Genomic DNA, 21,750 nt, shown 5'->3' on the forward strand with positions numbered 1-21,750 from the left:
TTCTCTCAATCACGATGGATGAAATTTTTGTAATACTTTAAGTTTACTTATTTTTGAGAAAGGGCGTGGGCATGTGCACACATGCAAAGGGGCAGAGAGAAAATCCCAAACAGGCTCCATGCTGCCAGTGCAGAGCCCAACACAGGGCTCAAACCCACAAAACTGTGAGATCATGACCTGAGCCGAGATCATGACCTGAGCCGAGATCATGACCTGAGCCGGGATCAAGAGTTAGACGCTTAACTGACTGAGCCATCCAGGTGTAATACTTTTTAATACTGTAATACTGTAATACTTTTTAAATAACAAAATGTATTTTACCAACCTTCACAACAAGCCTGAGAAAAATGAATGTATAATCACCATTTTTAAAAGTGAAGAAGCTGAGGCTTACAAAGATAACATAGCCAGTGAGTAAGCAAGCGGTGATAAGCAGTGAAGCTAGACTGCAAATTTTAAACTTCTTGATCAAAATTTAATGTGATTTCCATCACTAAAAATCACTCAAGCATTTCTGTTGTGTTGTTTTTTAATTTCAATAAATAATTAAAAAGGAATTGTGGAAATAAAAGACAATTACCATAAATCTTTCCTAAGGTATACATTCTTACAATGATTAAGAACAACTTGCTGCTTTCTTTCACAACAGTTGAGTTTCTGAGTAAGGTTGAAGAATAACAGACCACCAGGTATAATTTATCTCTCTCCAGCTTTATCACCAAAACTCAAATACAAGCTACCATCATCTTTACCCTAGGCTACTATAGCAGAGCTTTTCTGTTCTTGCCCCTTCCCATCTATTTTGGCAAAACAGCAAATCATCTTTTCAAAACACATATCTGATCATGTCACTCTTAAGCTTAGAATATTTCCATGCTTGGGGCGCCTGGGTGGCTCAGTTGGTTAAGTGTCCGACTTCAGCTCAGGTCATGGTCTCGCAGTTTGTGGGTTTGAGCCCCGTATTGTACTCTGCGCTGACAGAGCCTGCTTCAGATCCTCGGTCATCCTCTTTCTCTGCCCCTCCCCCACTCTTTCTCTCAAAAATAAACATTTAAAATATATATATTTCCATGAATTCCCAACACATTCAGGATATCACATAAAATATCACATGGCCTATGAGAGCCATGGATCCAACCTGATGTGGTAGCCTTACTGGTGTCACTATCACCCTACCTTCATTTAATTTCAACACTAGACCTTTTTTTAGTCCTTTTTAAAAAAGTAAGCTCATTGTCATCCACAAATATTTCAACATGGAATCTAGGAGGTGTCCAGGTGTGACTGATAGTCTTTATGTTTATCTTATTTGGGGTTTATTAAGCATCTTGGATCTGTAAGTCAATGTTTTACATCCAATTAGGGAAATTTTAGTCAGGATTTTTTCTAATGTTTTTTTCTGCCACATTCATACTCTCCTGTCCTCCTGGGATTCCAATTATAGGCATGTTAGATCCAATTTAGTCTAACAGGTCCCTAAGACTCTCTTGTATTTTCTCTCTGTTCTCTAGATAGAATGATCTATTACTCTGTCTTCGAATTTACTAAGTCTTTCTTCTACCCTCTCCAATCTGCTGCTAAATCTATCCAGTAAATTTTCTCAATTATTGCACTCAACACTAATTTTCAGTTCTAGAATTTCTTTTTTTGTTTATATTTCTTTGCTAAGATTCCTGATCTCTTCACTCATTAACAGCATATTTGCTTTTAGTTATCTAAATAGATTTTCCTTTAATTTATTGAATGTATTGACAATAGATGCTTCAATGTCTTTATCTGCTAAATCCAACATCTGGACCATTTCAAGATCAATTTCTATTGACTGCCCTATTTCTTGGTTATAGTGCACAACTTATTTTCTTGCATGTTTAGTAGTTTTTATTGTATACTGGACATTCTAAGGACATATTATAGAAGATTCTGAATTCTATTATCTTCCTTTGAAGAGTATCAATTTTAATTTAGCAGACTACTCAATTAATAGCCTGATCACAAACTCATGAAGGTTTGGTTTTAAAATTTGTAAAGGGCAGGTCTGTAGAAAGCCTAAGGTTCTCAAAAGGGCCTCTAAAGTGACAGAGCACCTGGGTGGCTCAGTAGGTTGGGCGTCCGACTTCAGTTCAGGTCATGATCTCGCGATTTGTGAGTTCGAGCCCTGTCGGCTCTGTGCTGACAGCTCAGAGCCTGGAATCTGTTTCGGTTTGTGTGTCTCCCTCTCTCTCTCAAAAACAAATAAACATTAAAAAAAAATTTTTTTTTAAGTGACAGGAATAATCTCTAAATTCTGTCTCCATTGCAGAATCTGCCAGGGTTTTAGGCTTCATTAAATCTGACCTAGGGTAGACCTTACTCGAAGGTGTCTCAGCTAGATACCTGGGGTATTAACAAGGTCTCTCCAGTCTGGTTGGGCTGAAACGCCAATGTCTCCCAAAACTGCCTAACCTCTAATGCCACTATTCTGCTTTTAACCCAATAGCAGTCACTCTATAGTGACTCTCTAGTAAGCCTGAGGCAGTCTCATACTGTACAGGTGAATCTCCGTCCTCAGCCAACCACCTTCAGGGGTCCCTCATTCATCTGCCCTAATACCTCTTGGTATTCTACCCCAAAGATTCCAGTTTCCAACTGCTTCCACTGTCCTAACCTGTGATCTCTGCCTCCTTGGCTCACTTGGACAACCACACTCTGCTTCAATGCCAGCTTGCTGTACTACAGTCAGGAAGTTATCCCCCGACAGATATTCAAAGCAATCGTGGGGTTCGTCTCATGTTTTCCTTTCTCTCAAAGGTTTATAGTCTTGTATTGCCTTTTGTACAATGCCTAATAACAGCTTCCTCACATTTTTTCTAGTTTTATGTTGTTTATGACATAAGAGCTAGCCCAGCACTCAGAAGCAGAGGATGTCCTCCACCTTGAATATAATTCCATCCCATTACCACCCAATTCCCCCTCACCCTCTAGCTAAATGACTTTCTCTCAACCATTAGGTTTTACTTTAAATATCACTTCCTCAGTGAAGCATCCCACATTCCCCATCAGTGAAATCAAGTCTCCCTTCTATACTGTATTAATATAATTGTTAATGCCATCTCACTCACCAGTCCTTAAGCTTTATAAGGGCAGGGATAGGATTACCTGGTTTACTACTTAAATTCCCTGCTCCAAGCTCCAGTACTTACCCCCAAACCAAGTACATAGTAGGTGCTTAATAAGTATTTGTTGAAAAAGTAAACATATCAGATAAGACAACCTCTGAAGAACATATGGTTTACAATACATATGAAAATTTCACACTCTAAAGAAAAGATAAACCTCAATTTTCAAAGCATGTTTTCATAAGCCAGCAAAAATAATGCTATTTAAAATATTTGTTGTACTGGGGCACCTTGGTGGCTCATTCAATTGAGTGTCTGACTTAGCTTGGGTCATGATCTTGTGGTCAATGAGTTCGAACCCTGAGTCAGGCTCTGTGCTGACAGCTCGGAGCCTGGAGCCTGCTTTGGATTTAGTCTCCCTCTCTGCCCCTCCCCCACTCATGCTCTGTTCTTGCTGTCTCTCAAAAACGAATAAATGTTAAAAAAATTTTTTTTGAATATTTGTTGTACTATTTTATATAACAGTATATATCATGTACAAACATATTCAGCAATTCGAAGTTTTTAACTTAAACTCTACATTATTATAAAATACTATGCAATATAACCCAAAAGTACAGAATACCAAAAATGAAGACACAGAAGTAGTTTTGTTACTGTTTACAGAAGGGGAGGTGGAGTACAATTATGAGTATGTCACACCAAAACTTTGAAGAGACCTGGGTTCTAGTGCTAACTCCAAGTTAATAACGTCCAGCTTTAGCATTCTATGGGGAAAAAATCCACATTTTGCATTTAAGTTTGAAAATACGCAATTTCTTATGATTACAGTAACATAAATAAATTCTAACTTTCTTCTATTCTAACATTTTACTTACCAGAAGTCAGATCTTTATAGTTTTGTTGGTTTGTCAAAACCTGAGTAAGAACAGACCGCATCGCTCCTCCCATTTTAGTTAGATCTTCTAAAAAGGAAATTTGAGGTTCCAAAAGCTGAAGAACTTTGTTAAGGTCTTTTTCTGATGGTACATCGGCTGCTGTAAAAACATATAATTAACTTCCTTTAAGATATTTTGCTAAGAATAACAATATTTTATTCTTTTCAAATTATAGCAACTTGGGTAAGAGTATTTTATAATCAAAAAATATAAGAACTCAGTTTAGAAGGTAGTTATCCACCCAGAGCCCAGCCTAGGGTAGACTTGCTCAGGAATTCAATTCTCTGAGAAAAGGTAAAGGGGGAAAAGAAATGACTTCATAAGATATTAAGCATTTAATCTGGTTAAAAGGGATTCAATTTGAGGGTCCTATACTTCCAAATATATAAATGTAATCATAACATCATTTCAAAATTAGTGTTTAAGAAAAAGTAAGATCATTCTCTAAAATAAAACAAGACATTTTGAAACCAAATAATATTGAGAGTAGTGTAAGAATATTAGAACAAAATTATGTCAGCTCTAAATTTAAACCTGTGTAGCAAATAACCCATCCTCTATCATATTCTAAAAATACAAACTCATGTTAGCTGGAGGTCAAAGCAAGCAAAATGAAAAATAACTGTTTTCATAAACATGAATGTTTTTACTAAAATAGTTTTAAGATACCAGACAAGATATGTCTAGTAGAGCTGGAGGAAGAGAGTAGAAAGTTGTACAGCAACTGAAAAAGAATATTTAGGAGGGGGAAAAAAGTGATTCTTCAGAGAAACCGAGTCTTAAAGGAAGAAATAAATAATGAGATTTAGAGCTCAGATATAATTGGCAAAGAAGATGCATCATAAGGGAGCTAATGGGGGGCCTGTGTGTCCAGGAAAGGGGATATCAATTTCATTCAATATTTATTCAGTACCTACTACATGATAGGCACTGAGAAGCAAAACTAAATAAAACCTAGTTTCTACCCCCCAAGGAACTCACAACCCAGCTCAAAGATGATCTGTGAATGAAATTTTAGGTAACTCTTGACTCCTGAGACCCAAAACTAAAAAACCTTACTTTCTCAGTGGATTACTAATACTGTATATTATTCATCTTCATATCCTCCCCGATGACTTAGGCAGTAACACAGCAGATATTTAATTCACATTTGCAAAGGTTCTAGATGAGCTCTGACACTGGTCTGAGGATTGTAGAGTGAAATGAGAAATGGAACTCAAGGCATCTGCCAAACAACAAGATCTCTGAGTTTCTATTACGCTGGATTAGATGATTTCAAGTCCTTTCTTTAATTTTAAACAGTGATCTCTACACAAAGCAATGTAGTAATTTTTCTGGCACAGCAAGAAGAAATGAATGCTGAGCACAAGTCGTAATACAGAAAGGAAATCTTCATGAACCTAAGTTCATGAAGTTCATCTGAAGACAAAAAAGTGCTTCTATTCATATTTGCAAAACAAATAATTATCAAATTAAATAGCAAATAAATAGCAAATAATTATCAAAGCTATGTACCTAGGTCATCTACCTTTTATAACTGCTAAAGGTAACTAAAGGAAAAAATAAACATAATGTACTTTTGTGTGAATTGCTCCCTGATCTAATGGTAAGGTTTAAAGTTCTCATAATAAATGATTTCTACCTATTACTCTTCTAAAATAGGACATTTATAATACAAAATGTAAATTCCCAAAAACTCTATTAACTAGTATATGAGAAATAGCACAAAAGGCAAGTTCAATAACCAGCTGGCCTCCAGGTCCTTCATTCCAAAGACAGGGTAGTTTGAGGCTAAATCAAAGTAATATTTCTTCCTATATTTTAAGTAATATTTCTTCCTATATTTATATGCTCTGAGAGGGGTAGAAGTAGTTAACAAAGGATTGTAGATTTTGTTTAAAATGTAGAAATACAGTAGTATAAGTGTTTGCTCACAATGAGAATAACATGGTATTTTAGAAATGATGAAGATGCTAAATATTTCTTCACACTCCAATGATGGGGGATAGACAGAAGATTAAAACGTGTGCCATAGTTTCAAACTGGATTTAAGATTATTTATGGTAAATACATAATTTAAAACCTCTAAAAGTAATTCAAGATGTAGTCCCTTAAATGATAAAAATACAAGTATCATCAGAAAAGTAAATTACCACACTAATTGATATCTGTAATTTACAAGGTCAGACTGACGACTTTAACAGATAATATCCAAATCCAAAATATTTAGTAAAGTATGTTAATCAAGATTGTGACTAAATCTTAAAAAGCAAGAAGAATATCTACATGTTTCTTTTTTCTTTTCAATACTATCATGATGCTTACACCCATACATTCTACCTGTAAGATGGGAGTGAGCAATTTCTCTCATAAGCTGTTATATATGGAGGTGAATAAAAATATATAGACATCTACAAAAAAAAGAGAGAAAGAGAACTGGTGAAAAAGTAGTTTATCTTCTAAAAATCTAAGTTAAAGTCACACATTTCCAGGACTTCTTAATTCTGTTATAGCACAATATAATCGTAAAGTCACTTTAACCCCATAAAATGATCGTTTCCTCATCCGCAAAAGGCCAACTAAGTTTGATTCAACATATCTATGATCTCAGGAACAGAATGTTCCAAACTGTGCCTACTAAAAGGTTATAAGATTATAAGGTATCTGTTAGGTTATATAATTGATGTATATACTAAAGTATGTTTTTATTTAGTATCTGTATTTCATAGTCTTGTCATAAAACACGGTAAACAAAAAAAATGATATCTGAAAAAAATTCACTTCATTATTCATACTAAATTCTGTTAATTGGAAACTTAAAAAGACTACTAACAAAGAGTAGATTAAACATACCTGGTTCATTATAGCCTTCTCTTAAGTACTGAATAAGACAAAAAATAAATCTTGGAAGAACAAATTCAGACATCATCAGTAAGTCTTTGGGGACACAGGGAATATTTGAACTTGATTTAATTTGATGCCTTTTGCAAAACCTGTAATATGAAAAAGAAAAAAAATTAACAGTGATATCTAATCTGCCAGAAACATATTATCACTATATTTACAATATCCATAAACAGAATGCAGGCCAATATGATTCTTATCAAGGTACCATGTTAAAAGACTGTAAATGAGTCTTTAAATCAAAAATGTGGCTGAGGGGGATTTCCTCCTAATAAAAGACTACACTAGCTAGGTTCCAACTAGAATATAAAAAGAAAATCTCATTACAGGATTTAATATTTTTAACTGCAATTTATTATTTTTACATACTACTTTGTTACTTTCACTCTTCATAAACCATTAAGTAGAAACTGATCATTTCCTAAGAATTTGCATTTTCTATTCCTTAATTATTTCTAATTTATTGTATTAATGAATACATAAGTGATAGAAATAGTTTATTTGAAAAATTAATATAGTACACTTAAGTATATACATTCCTTCTAATCTTGTTTATACTTATTTTAAAGTATGATTGATATACTTGAACAAAAATGAAGCAAACTATTCTGTATTCACAATCCAAATGATCACAAATATGGTATTTTGTGACAATACAGAATAACCACACTAAACATATAAAATATCTAGAAACAAACTTATTAGAAAGAATGCAAAAACTATCTCACCTGAAAAGCATAAAAGATCTAAATAGGGAAAAACTACATTCTCAAATGGAAAAAATAATTTAAAAAAAATTTTTTTTAAATATTTAGTTTTGAGAGAGAAAGAGTACATGCACCCACAAGCGGGGGAGAGGTGGGGAGGGGCAGACAGAAGATCCATAGGACCCTCTGTGCTGACAGCAGAGAGCCCGATGTGGGGTTCAAATTCAGGAACTGCGAGATCATGACCTGAGCTGAAGTCAACCACTTAAACCAGGCACCCCTAATTTTATTTTTCTTTAAATCAGTGCCACCAAGCTTGATATCACTACAGTTAAATCACAATGGGATTAACCACTAATTCTGAAGTTTAAATGGAAGAGCAAATATATAGGAAAAAATCTGTAAAACTTGGGAGAAATATGATTAATGATAGTGATTTAAACCTTAAAACATACTACAAAGCTATTATAATTAAAAATCTGTGGTAATAATGGGGTGCCTGGGTGGCTTAGTGGGTTGAGCGTCCGACTCCAGGTCATGATCTTACGGTTGATGAGTTTGAGCCCCGCATGGGGCTGTGTGCTGACAGCTCAGAGCCTGGAGCCTGCTTTGGATTCTGTGTCTCCCTCTCTCTGCCCCTCCCCGACACATTCTCTGTCTCAAAAATAAATAAACATTTAAAAAAAAAATTGTAGTAATAAAATATCATCAAAGGACCACAATGGAGTACAGAAACAGACCATGTAAACCTGTGAATTTAATATAATAAATACGGCATTTCAATTCAATGTGGTAGGGAGAAGACATTCAACAAATTGCTTTAGGACAATTGATTACTTATATATGCAGGAAGTAAGTGTTATTCTTATCTTACACTACATACAAAATATATTTCATACACATCTAAGTGAAAAAAGTTACGAGGAAAAAAATAAACTATTCCGCCTACATTACCTCAAGTACAGAAAGCAGAACCAAGTTTAAGCCAAAAGCCATAAATGTAAGATAAAAATTAACTATTAACTACATAAATCAATAACTTCTATACAGAAGACAAATTACAAATTAAAAATATATTTACAAGAGGCAAAACACACTAAAGATTAGTATCTTTGATTAAGAACTCTTAAAAACGCTAAGAAAAAGAAAACAATTCAACAGAAAAAGCAGCCAAGGTCATGAACAATTCACCAAAAAAAACCCTACTGAATGGCCAATAAACAAATAAAAAGATGCTCAAGTTCTCTAATAACCAAAGCAATGAATTATATTAAAATAAAAAATGAGTTGGGGCGCCTGGGTGGCTTGGTCGGTTAAGCGTCCGACTTCGGCTCAGGTCACGATCTTGCGGTCCGTGAGTTCAAGCCCCGCGTCGGGCTCTGTGCTGACAGCTCAGAGCCTGGAGCCTGTTTCAGATTCTGTGTCTCCCTCTCTCTCTGCTCCTCCCCCGTTCATGCTCTGTCTCTCTCTGTCTCAAAAATAAATAAACGTTAAAAAAAAATTTTTTTTTAAATAAAAAATGAGTAACTAGAAAATAACCTTTTTGTGATATCTAGTGAAATAACTGACATATGAATGGAGCCATTATAAAGAAAAGCTTAAGGGGAAATTTTCCATTTAGATGATAACATCCTTATCAATCTTTGCATAACAAGAAGTTAGATGATAACATCCTTATCAATCTTTGCATAACAAGAAGTTAAAAAAAAAATTCAAACACTGTGATTCTTATGAAGCACACAGCACCATTTAGGAAGAGTTCTTACCAAACAAGCTGAACTTGACACCTAGTCTCTAGAGCTCACTTCCATTTATAAGAAGTATAGGGGTTAAAGGAAAAAGTTAAAAACACCCCAAAAAACAAATAGACAAATCATGAATGTAGACCATTATATAGGACAATGGATTTAATTTATGCAACCTGGCAGTGGCAAGAAGAGAAAGAAGGTAGAAGGACCACTCTAGGTTTAAAAAAGCTTTAAAGATCCAATAAACATAATACGTGAACCAATCCTAACCAACTTTACAAAGGTATTTTTTAAACAATCAGGGAGATCTAATTATGAACTGGGTAACATAACAGTTCATTAGTTCATTAGATAATTTTATTAGGTGTGATAACAGCATTGTGATTATGTAGGAAAATATGCATGGATATTTGGTGATACTAAGGAATTATTTTATGTAGGTAGGACAGTAGCATCATTACAGTTATCATGGGAAAAGGAAGTCTTGTGTTCGAGATATATCTATAGAAATACTTACAGATAAAATGCTATATATATGGGACTTGCTTCAAAATAACACAGTGGGGTGAACTGAATTAGGTGGGAGTATGCCAAAGACCAACTAGAAGTTGTTAGTTGTTGAAACTGGGAGATGGATACATGAGGTTTCATTATGTTGTGCTCATTTTTTTTTTTAATTTTTTTTCAACGTTTTTTATTTATTTTTGGGACAGAGAGAGACAGAGCATGAACGGGGGAGGGGCAGAGAGAGAGGGAGGCACAGAATCGGAAACAGGCTCCAGGCTCCGAGCCATCAGCCCAGAGCCTGACGCGGGGCTCGAACTCACGGACCGCGAGATCGTGACCTGGCTGAAGTCGGACGCTTAACTGACTGCGCCACCCAGGCGCCCCTATGTTGTGCTCATTAAATAGAATGTGGGCCAATATCAAAGCCAGTAAGTATTCCATTCACATATTTAAGGCACCTAGTCAAATGAATGTAGTTTTAATTGGTCTTTAAATAAAAAATGTCACTGAAGGAGCTTTTTCCGAATAAAAGATCACAGTAGTTGGGTTCATTATGTGCATTGCCTTTATATATGTTTGAAATTTTCTGTACTAAAAAGCTAAAAAATGCTTAAAAGAAAGGAATTATTTGAATTTTTTAAATATAAATACTGGCGGCGCCTGGGTGGCTCGGTTGAGCATCAGACTTTGGCTCGGGTCATGGTCTCATGGTTTGCAAGTTCGAGCCCCACATTGGGCTCTCTGCTGTCAGCGCTGAGCCTGCTTTGGATCCTCTGTTGGGCTCCTTTGTCCCTCTCCCTCCCTCCCTCTCTCTCTCTCTCTCTCTCTCTCTCTCTCTGCCCCTCCCCCACTAGCATTCTCTCTGTCTCTCTCTCTCTCTCTCAAAAATCAACATAAAAAAAAAGGTAATACTGAAGCATGTCAGGGTGAGATGACAATATTTGGAATTTCCTTCAAAATACTTCAGAAAAACAGAAGAAAAGGACAAATGAAGCAAATGTGACAAAAATCTTGGTAAATAAATGTTGAGTCCAGTGATGGGTATACGGAGGTTCAATGTTCTCGTCTTTATCTTTGTGTATGTTTGAAAATTTTGATAACACAAAAATCTTTTTCATCTTGAGGACTGGGGAAATTTCACTTTACTAATTCATTGTTGAAAAGTACATTCAGAAATATTTGTTATCATACACACGGAAGCGTATATAAATCCCGTTTCGGGTGATGTTCTAGCAAAATTTACTAAAACTTTTAGTGTTCAAAAGCAAATGAGCGGAAAAAAGCTTTGGTGGGTCTTGTCGCGGTTCCCACCTTTGCCTTCATCTCTGTAGCATGGTTTTCATAACCCGGCAATTTGTGCACTCTGTGTGCTCCTCATCCGCTACCTCAGCCTCCGTGAAGAAAATCATCATCAACTACATGTTGGTTACTGGCAGCAAGATGATGGGCACTGACATCACCCAGGTTGCTGCAGCAACTGGCCACAACGGTGTTGGTGGACCAGACAGAGGACATGCTGGCAAAATCTAGAAATGAGATTGAGGAAAGCCTTAGGAAAGTGCCAGAGAAGAAGTCTGCATAAAACCCCAAGGCGGGTGATGAATTTGTGGAGAAGACCCTGAGCAACCTATCAACCAGCATAGATGCAGCATCCATAGTCCACAGCATGGACTTGGTGGTAGAGGCCATGCTGGAGAATTTAAAGATGAAGAATGACTTCTTCAAGAGGTTGAACAAGTTTGCCTCTGAACGTACAATCTTTGCCAGCAACACTTCCTCTCTGCAGTCTACAAACATAGCCAATGCCACCATAAGACAGGACTGATTCGCTGGACTCCATTTCTTCAACCCAGTGCCCTTGATAAAGCTTGTGGAGGTCATTAAAACACCACTGACCGACCAGAATACACCTGAATCTCTGACAGACTTCAGCAAAGCCCTGGAAAACCATCCGGTTTCTTGTAAGAACACGTCTGAGTTTATTGTGAACTGTCTCCTAGTGCCATACCTCATGGAAGCAGTCAGGCTGCATGAATGAGTAATGCATCCAAAGGAAGATATCAACACTGCTATAAAGCTAGGAGATGGTTACTCCATGGGCCCATTTGAGCTTGATTACATAGGGCCAGATACTACAAAGTTCATCATGGACAGGCGGCATGAAATGGAACCCTTTGTTTCAACCCAGCCTGTCCTTGAAGAAGTTGGTAGCAGAGAATAAGCTTGGCAAGAAGACTGAAGAAGGACATTGCAAATACAAGTGAGGCACAGTTTCTCTGCCTCTGCGAAGAAACCCTGTAAGCAATGTACCAGCAGCCCCCCAAGTACCCATGGGAATGTTCTCTGGTCAGACATTCCCTCATACAGCACAGTCCGTTCGATGTAGGGTTTTTTTGTTTTGTTTTGTTTTGTTTTTAATGTTAGAGACAGAGTGAAAGAGAACACATGCACACATGGAAAGGAAAAACAGAGAGACAGAGACAGAGACAGAATCCTAAGCAGGCTCTGCACTGTCATTGCGGAGCCTGACACGGGGCTCGATCCCACAGCCCCAGGATTATGACCTGAGCTGAAATCAAGAGTCAGAGGTCCAACCAACAGAGCCACCCATGCACCCCCAATGTGCATTTTGATTGTAATCTATCTGAAGTAATTATTTACACTAGTTATAATAAGAGTAGATTCCTCCATTGAGAACTAGTTCCCTTTTATATTCTGTTCATTCTGTGTATTTTCTAACAAGTTTTATAACTCTTGAAGCAAACATTTTTCTGAACCTTATCATTTTCTTCTTAACGTTTATTTTGAGAAGGAGTGTAAGCGTGGGGAGGGGCAGAGAGAGAATCCCAAGCAGGCTCTGAGCTGTCAGCATGCAGCCCAACACGGGGCTCAATCCCATAAAGCATGGGATCGTGACCTGTGCTACAATCAAGTCAACATGCTTAACTGACTGAGCCACCCAGGTGCCCCAAACCTTATCATTTTCATAAAGAATTGCCTGGATCCATTCACTTGTAAAGGGGACAGCCCTTCCTCCTAGTGCGTGCTAAGTTCATCACTGCCAGACAGTAATGAGCCATTGGACACATATGTGGTGTGTCTGTGAATGCTAGAGTGAGCAGCACTTGCATCTTGCATTTTTGAGAACATATGCTACCTGCAGCTTCAAGCCTTACCCTACATTTTGGGCACAACATAAGATGTCATGTCTTTATTCAACTCCTGCTATTAGATTGGTAGGAATATCTCCATGGTTTGCAGGAAGAGGTGTTTTTTTTTTTTTATTTTTTTTAATGTTTATTTATTTTTGACAGAGAGAGAGACAGAGCATGAGCAGGGGAAGGGCAGAGAGAGAGGGAGACACAGAATCTGAAGCAGGCTCCAGGCTCTGAGCTGTCAGCACAAAGCCCAACTCAGGGCTCGAACTCACAGACAGCGAGATCAAGACCTGAGCCGAAGTCAGACGCTCAACCGGGCCACCCAGGCACCCCGAAAGAGGTTTCATTCACATCCAAAATCTGAGTGATTATCGTCTCTTTTTTTTTTTCATGAGAAATCATTGCTGCAAACTGCCTATAAATTGATTCTAATAAAATGCAATCTTTTAACCTGTGAAAATTTGAATTAAAATAAACATGAGTATAATTTTAAAAAAAAGCAAATGGGCAGAGGGCAAAGGAAAAAAGAGAGAGAGAAAGAGACAAAGAAACAGACTTTTAGCTGTAGAGAACAAATTGATGGTTATCAAAGGGAGGTGGCTGGGGAGATGGGTGAAATAGGTAATGAGGATTAAGGAGTACATTTGTTGTGATTAGCACCAGGTATCGTATGGAAGTAATGAATCACAATACTGTACACCTGAAACTTTAACATCGTATGTTAACTATACTAGAATTAAAATAAAAATTTAATTTAAAAAAAACTTTAAGTGTTCATACCCCGCCCTAGCATTTCTACTTCTAGGGATTTATTACACAGAAATACTCCTAAATTTTTAAGACAGTATCTACAAAGATGTTTGCAATGCAAAAAAAAAAAAAAAAAAAAAGCTAGAAACAACTCGTGTTCAGTAATAAAGGTTATCCAAATTATGGTAGATCCATAAAATACTTTATGTTTGTTAAAGAGAATGAGGTAGATCAACAAGTACTGAAGTAGAATCATATCTAAGATAAATAGAGAAATGAACTACATAATAGTATACATATTGTAATATCTTTATAATTAAAATTTTGGAGAAAGAATAGGAAAGAAAATGTTAATACGTGTAAGAAAAAATATTTATATCAAATACATGTATCTGTGGAATATTAACCAGGAATATTAATTGGTGTAAATTAACCAGGAATACAATATATAACACACTCTAGCTTCTACATTAATTCTACCTATAATATTTGAATTTTGTGTAACAAACACATGCATAACTTTGTAATCAAAAGGAAAAGATTTACACTAAAAGCAAACAAACAATAAGTTATGCCATTCATTTGGTTTTAGTTCTACAATTTACAGTTTTAATTCTGAACATTTCTGGATTCATAGAGTCCTTTGAGAATCTAATGAAAGTTATAACTCTTTCTTAAGAAAAATATATACAGGGGCGCCTGGGTGGCTCAATCATTTAAGCATCTGGCTTCAGCTCAGGTCATGATCTCACTGCTCATGACTTTGAGCCCCACGTCCGTCTCTGTGCTAACAGCTCGGAGCCTGGAGCCTGGAGCCTGCTTCAGATTCTGTCTCCGTCTCTGGCTCTCTGTCTCTGTCTCACTCTCTCTCAAATATAAAACATATGAAAAGATTTTTTTAAAAACCATATTAAAAAAAGGAAGAAAGAAGGACCACAAAACAGAATGGTCACACACTGCTGAAGCCTATCTATCCTTAATGTTAGGTCAACAGATTACAGTGCAGAGAGATACAGATTTCCTCAGTCCTCAAGGCAGACAGATGGGCAAGGTCGGAGCAGCCTCCTCAATTGCTTCTGTGGCCCATCCAAATATCATTTCCATGTCTAGCATACTATGAAAAAGGTTAGGAAGTACTGTATCTTAAGGTCCAAACCTTTATTTTAAAGGTAAATATGGTTGGGGTACCTGGGTGGCTCAGTCGGTTAAGTATCCGACTTCAGCTCAGGTCATGATCTCATGGTTCATGGGTTCGAGCCCCATGTCGGGCTCTTTGCTGACAGCCCAGAGTCTGGAGCCTGCTTCTGTATCTCCCCCTCTCTCTGCCCCTCCCCCACTCTCACTCTGTCTCTCTGTCTCTGAAAAATAAATAAACATTAAAGATAAATAAGGTTGTGTCAAGATGGCCAAGTAGTTTAAGGCACCAGACTCAAGCACCTGCTTCATAAAGATAAATATGAACTTAAGAACATCTTTCAGCTGTGACACACAAAATCTAATAAGCAAAATCAAGGAAAGATTTCTATTTTTAAAAGCTTAAAAAAAAAAAAAAAAGCCTGGCCTGTGTGACAGGTTAGACAAGTGGTGATCAAAGATAATTTAATTATACTGCCTACAAGGATAAATATGAAGAACAAACAACAGATGAAAGGAAAGCCAGAAGAGAAGAATGGGAACACATACACTAAAGGATGCAATGAAAAACTTGACAGTTGAAAAGCAGGAAAAGAGAAAGGATTAGATGAAGGAGGGCACAGAAATCTCTCTTAGACACTTTCCACATAGAAAAGAAATGAATTCAAAAGTGCTACTGGGCAGCCAGTGAAGAACAATTTGAACAGTGTCAAGTGGCATCAAGAGTGAAATTTCAACCTTGAACTAACTTTGCCCAAGGAACAAGAGTGGTCTAAGCAACCTAGGGACTGGGATTACAGGAGTATATCAGATGGCTATTGACTGAAAAAATTAATAGCCAGAAGACTTAAGGACCAAGCTCTGAGAGCTAGTTAAAATAATGTAAGACTGTGCAATACTGGTATAACACATTATAAGATCAACAAAATTGGTTTTCATATTTCAAACTGATCATAGTGTGGGAACTAAAGCATCTTACATTTTACATAGCAAGTGTTCAATGAAGACTTGAGGAAATGAATGAATCTAATAATAGAACACCAAGATGATTTCAAGGGCATCCAGTTAAAAAATAACCAGACTTCCTGTGAACAGCAACAACAAAAAGGACTAGACACCCATTTAATAATACAAGCTTTTCAATTATATTTTAAAGAACCACTGTATGCCTGACACTGACAACTTAGGCCCCAGGAATACAGGGGCCTTGCTCTCATGGAGCTAACTTTCTACTGGGGGAGTGAGTAGAAGATGACAGAGAAAGAAACAAAAACATAAATATGAATAATAAGCTCTGCAAAAATAATTTGACGGCATGATTTACAGAATGTGTCTACCAGGCTCCTTTAAATTGGGTTTGAAATGGAAGGCCTTTCCGAAGAGGTAATATTTAGGATACAGGCCAAATGACATAAAGAAGCTAGGCTAGGCACACCAAGCTCTGTAGGTGTATTGTCAAGAGGTCTGACAAAAGCCAACTGCGTATAAACAGGTATGAAAGATCTCTCCCCAAGTGAACAGGAAGAGGCCTTTCTAGACAACTGGTATGGCTCCAAAGAAAAAATGAGGCAGAAAGTAATATGTTCACAATAGCAGCTCACAGGTCACAGATACTTTCTTCAAAGAATCCAGCAGTTTTGAATGATTAAGAAGATTAAATATTCCTTAGTGGAGCAGGATGTTATGGCAATAATAGAAAGGTTGAACAGAACTACAGAAACAGTTAATAAAATAACCTCTCCAAATTTTATTTTACCTCAACTTTTTAAAATTTTTCATTGAAATCTAACTGACAGAAAATTTCCAAAAAAATAAGTGCAGCTCAGTGAAGTATCACAAACAGCACACCTATGTAACCAACTAGATCTAGAAACAAAACATTCCCAGTATCCCAGAAACTCTCCTTGTGACTCCTACAATACTGAGTTTAAATGACTAAAAGCGGAATTCCAGGATTCTGAGAGAAGGGAGGAGATAGGATGGGAAGGGAGTGGACAGGACCAGAGAGGAGAGAAGGGAAGAAAGAAAAAAGGACCAGAGATTCCTGGTGGTCCGTTTGCAAATTATTAAGACTTAGTTGGTGGGTGGGGGGGGCCTAGGACGGTAAGAAAAGGCCAATTCAAATAACTCAAGCACATATTTCAAAAATTAGAAAAGCATCTAAGATAAGCTCCCCTAAAAATCAGACTGTGGCATATACATCCCATTCCCAAATAGCACAAATTACACACATATACACTATTCTGCATATAATTTAAGGTAATTCACAAAGATCCCTGGAAAGACAGGCATCCCATATTAAAAGCCCTTGAAATAAACTGTTCTCTTCATTTTACAGATGGGGAAACCTCAGAAACACTAAATGACATGCCTAACTAGTAAAATTGTTTAAAAAAAAAATTCCTAAAGATGACAAAAGACATACCGTAAAGATATATGGTTTCCACTAAATTGACCTATATATTTAATATGACCTCAGTAAAAATACCAGTAAGGAATAAACAAGGTCACTCTGAGATTCCTACGGAAAAGAAAGGTTAAGAAAATTTTGAACAATAAGACTAATAATAAAATAGCTTTACCAGATATTAAAACTTACTTTAAAATAATCAAAACTGTGGTAGACAGCTTTTAGGGAGCTTACATTTTAGAAGACAGTAATAGACATTAATGATAAATATAATTAAATAAACATAAAGTAAAGAAAGGTGAAGTTAGGTCAGAAATTCAGTTCCAAATTCACCTATATGTGTTCTTATGCCATTTCTCTAGATATACAGTTCTGCATCTCTAATTTGTACAGCTTAAAGTATTAATTCATCTCATGTCTAAAATTATTAGAAATAAAGAAAACAAATTCCATCTATATAGATTTAATATTATTTGGTGAGGCCTAAAGTACTACCAAAACAAAAGCAAAATATTTATGAAAACTCTAAGTTCTAAATTCAGTCACAGTGTGCATACAGGATCAGAAGACATGTAAATTAGAGATGTACAGTAAATTAGAAGACATGTAAATTAGAGATGTACAGTAAATTAGAAGACAGCAAAATTAGAAATGTACATGTATTAAAGTATTAACATAGTAAATAAATTATATTGAATGCTCAAGGGCAGAAAGGAAACAATGTGGTAATGGTACATAAAAAGGTCTATCAATGGACAAATTAATTATTGTGAATCCAAATACAGAATCAAATCCATATGGAATTTAATTCATGACAAGGCAGATTTCAATCTATGAGGAAAACATGGTTTATTATGAATGATATTGAGATGAATTGAGTAACCAGCAAAGATTCGGGGGAGGAGTAATCTCCTCACACCTTACACCATGATAACAGATAAATAAGACCCATATCAAACTTCTACAGATGAAAAATATCAGAAATGAAAAATACACCACACAGGATAACAGTAGGTTAGACACTAGAAAAAAAAAAAGATGAGAGATTTAACTAACCTAACAATAAGAAATGGGGCGTCTCGGGGGCTCAGTTGGTTTAGCATTTGATTCTTAACTTAAGGTCAGGTCATGATCCCAGGATCATGGGACTGAGCCCTGTGTCAGGCTCTGTGCTAAGCATGGAGCCTGCTGAAGATTGTCTCCCTCTCTCTCACTGCCCCTCTCCCCCGCTCATCCATGCACATGCACGCACGCTCCCTCTCCTCACTAAAATAAATAAATAAAATTATTTAAAAAATAAGAAACTATCCAAAATAAAGCACAGAGACTGAGAACATAAACAAAACTTATGTGAAGAGTGACAATAACAAGCAGTCTTGCATTACCCTGGAAACCCAAAAAGGGGAAGAGGGGAGAAAACACAAATATCTGAAGAATTGCTGAAGTTTCCCCAAATTTGCTGAAAACCATAAAATTACAGATCCAAGAACTCATCAAATCTCAACCAGAATAAACTTTTTTTAAAGCCATACAAAGGCACTTCATAATCAAACTGCTGAAAACCAGTGGTAAGAAAATCTTCAAAGTGGGGCGCCTGGGTGGCTCAGTCGGGTTAAGTGTCCAACTTCAGCTCAGGTCATAATCTCGCAGCTCGTGAGTTCGAGGCCTGCGTCGGGCTCTGTGCTGAGAGATCAGAGCCTGGAGCCTGCTTCGGATTCTGTGACTCCCTCTCTCTCTGCCCCTAACCCACTCGCATTCTGTCTCTGTCTCTCTCAAAAATAAATAAACATTAAAAAAAAAAATTTTTTTTTTTAAAGAAAATCTTTGGGGCACCTGGGTAGCTCAGTCAGTTGAGCGTCCAACTTCAGCTCAGGTCACGATCTCACAGTTCGTGAGTTCGAGCCCCACACCGGGCTCTTTGCTGATGGCTCGGAGCCTGGAGCCTGGTTCGGATTCTGTGACTCCCTCTCTCTCTGCCCCTCTCCCACTTGTGCTCTGTCTCTCTCTGTCTCTGTCTTTCAAAAATAAATAAATGTAAAAAAAATTTTTTTTCATTTAAAAAAAAAATAAAAAGAAAAAAAGAAAATCTTCAAAGCAACCAGAAGAAAATGACCCATTATGTACAGAGCAACAAAAATACAAAGGACAGCAGACTTTTCAACAGGAACTGTATAATCAGAACACAATGTAGAACCATATTTAAAGCGCTAGAAGAAAAAAAGCAAACCTGTGACTCTAGAATTCTTACCTCAAAGAAAACACCCTTCAAAACTGAAGGTAAATGAAAACTTTCCAGACAAAATCTTTCCAGAGAAAATTCATTGCTATCATACCTGTACCATAAGAAATATTAAAGGAAATTTTTCAAGCAATATTATGATAAGCCCACATGGCAGGAAACTGATCCTCCTGTCAACAGTCATGTGAGTGACCCACCTTGAAGGTGGATCTTCCAGTCCCTGGAAGACTGTAAACCCAGCCAAGGTTTTTACTACAACCCCATGAGACACTATGCCAAAACAACCCACATAAGCCACTTCCAAATCCCTAGTCCATAGAAACTATGAGATGACAAATTTTTATTGTTTGAAGCTTCTAAGTTTCAGAGTGATTTGTTACACAGTGATAGATAACTACCAAAAACACTATCAACAAACTAGACCTAACCAACAATAATAGAACACTACAAACTACAACAGCTAAAAGCTCATTCCATTGTTCATAAAATATATCCTAATAAATACCTTTTTTTCATTTTTAAGAAGTACTGGGATATTACTGACTGACAGAATTATGTAGTCAAACACACAGACCTTTTCAAATGATCTACACTGTGTGTGTTTATCAACATACATATCAATATACCCACTCTCCATCCTCTTCTTCCTACTGAACTGTGACCCTCAAAAATTCATACATTGAAGTCCTAACCCCCACTGTGACTGTATGTGGAGACAGGACCTTTGAGGAGGTAACTAAGGTTAAGTGAAGTCATAGAGTGGAGCCCTAATCCAATACAACTAGTGTCACTATAAGAAGAGAAAAATAGGGCCGCCTGGGTGGTTCAGTTGTTCGAGCGTCTGACATCAGCTCAGATCATGATCTCATGGCTCACAGGTTCAAGACCCGCATCGGTCTCTGTGTTTACAGCTCAGAGCCTGAAGCCTGCTTCAGATTCTGTGTCTCCCTCTCTCTCTGCCCCTCCCACACTCGTACTCTGTCTCTCAAAAATAAACATAAAAAAAAAAAGAAGAAGAGAAAGAGACACCAGGGTTACACACATACACACAGGAAAGACCATGTGCGGGAGAAGGCAGCCATCTATGGCCCAGGAGAGAAGCCTCAGTAGAAACCAAACCTGCCAGCACCTTGATCTTGGACTTCCAGGCTCCAGAACTGTGAAAAATAAATTTCTACTGTTTAAGCCCCCCTGTCTATGGTATTATGTTATGGCAGCAAGCTAATATACTCCCTCAATGGGACACAACTGCCTAAATACACAATGGAGCCCGCCTTATGGCCAGCACTGAAATTAGTCCAAACCAGACTGATGGCTTTTCAGTACTGACAAGCAGAAAATATCAATGAATGGTATATGGATCTTACCACTTTATGGTATTGAAACATTTTAAATGAACATTACACAAACTATGTTCTCAGACCACAAAGCAATTAAAATGGAAATCAGTAACAGACATAGGCTTAAAAATCCTTAAAAATTTGAAAATTTACACACCTGCAAACAATGCATGGACCATGCTTAGTGCTTGGCTAAGTACTAAAGCAATGGATATTCTCATTGTACTGACGGAGAAGAGTGTAAATTAACATACCAAATATGAGGACAATTTGGCAATATTGTATTAAAGGTATAAATGCATACCTATTTCACCCAGTAATTCAAGGAATTAGAGTCAGGACTGCCCAATTTCTGATCTAGAACTTTTTCACAAAACCTACGAGAACATTTTTTCAAGGTACAAAGAAAGAATTTTCATATGGTGTCCAGATGAAAGAGTTAAGCTGTAAGATGTAGTATAGCCAAAATAATAAAATATTATAACCCCCATAGTTTTCAACAGCTTGAACAATCAAAGAGAAAAATAAAATAAAATAAAAAATTTTTAAAGGGGGTGAATTCAAAAAATTCTACCAAGCAGGACACAAAGACTGGCACTTAGCCAGGGAGCATAGCCTAGGGACCCACCCAATCAGGGCTGATTAAGGACCTAGCCTGTGGCCCCACCCAATCACAGAGTCCAGCTAGCTACACTACCTGGCCAGGAAGCACAGCCTGCGATTCTGTCCAACCAGAGATTATTATGGAGCCCAGCCAATGGCCCTGCCTGACCACAGAACCCAGCCAGCAGCCCCACCTGAATGCAGACCCATCTGACAG

At 37.0% G+C, this 21,750-nt stretch overlaps 1 protein-coding gene and 1 pseudogene across 3 annotated transcripts in view; one reads left to right on the forward strand and one right to left on the reverse strand.

Moving 5' to 3' along the window:
- UBR3 (ubiquitin protein ligase E3 component n-recognin 3) overlaps window positions 1-21,750 on the reverse strand; it is a 246,149-nt gene that overhangs the window by 202,866 nt on the left and 21,533 nt on the right. For all 3 annotated transcript variants that reach the window (XM_049616028.1, XM_049616027.1, XM_049616026.1), the window contains exons 2-3: window positions 6,887-7,026; window positions 3,974-4,132 (exon numbers count right to left, since the gene is read on the reverse strand). In XM_049616028.1, coding sequence (XP_049471985.1) covers window positions 3,974-4,132; window positions 6,887-7,026 — 299 coding nt within the window. The remainder of the gene's footprint in view (window positions 1-3,973; window positions 4,133-6,886; window positions 7,027-21,750) is intronic.
- On the forward strand, window positions 11,232-12,163 carry LOC125911843 (hydroxyacyl-coenzyme A dehydrogenase, mitochondrial-like; annotated as a pseudogene).

Source organism: Panthera uncia (genome assembly GCF_023721935.1).
Source record: "Panthera uncia isolate 11264 chromosome C1 unlocalized genomic scaffold, Puncia_PCG_1.0 HiC_scaffold_3, whole genome shotgun sequence".
In the NCBI taxonomy this organism is placed as follows: domain Eukaryota; kingdom Metazoa; phylum Chordata; class Mammalia; order Carnivora; family Felidae; genus Panthera; species Panthera uncia.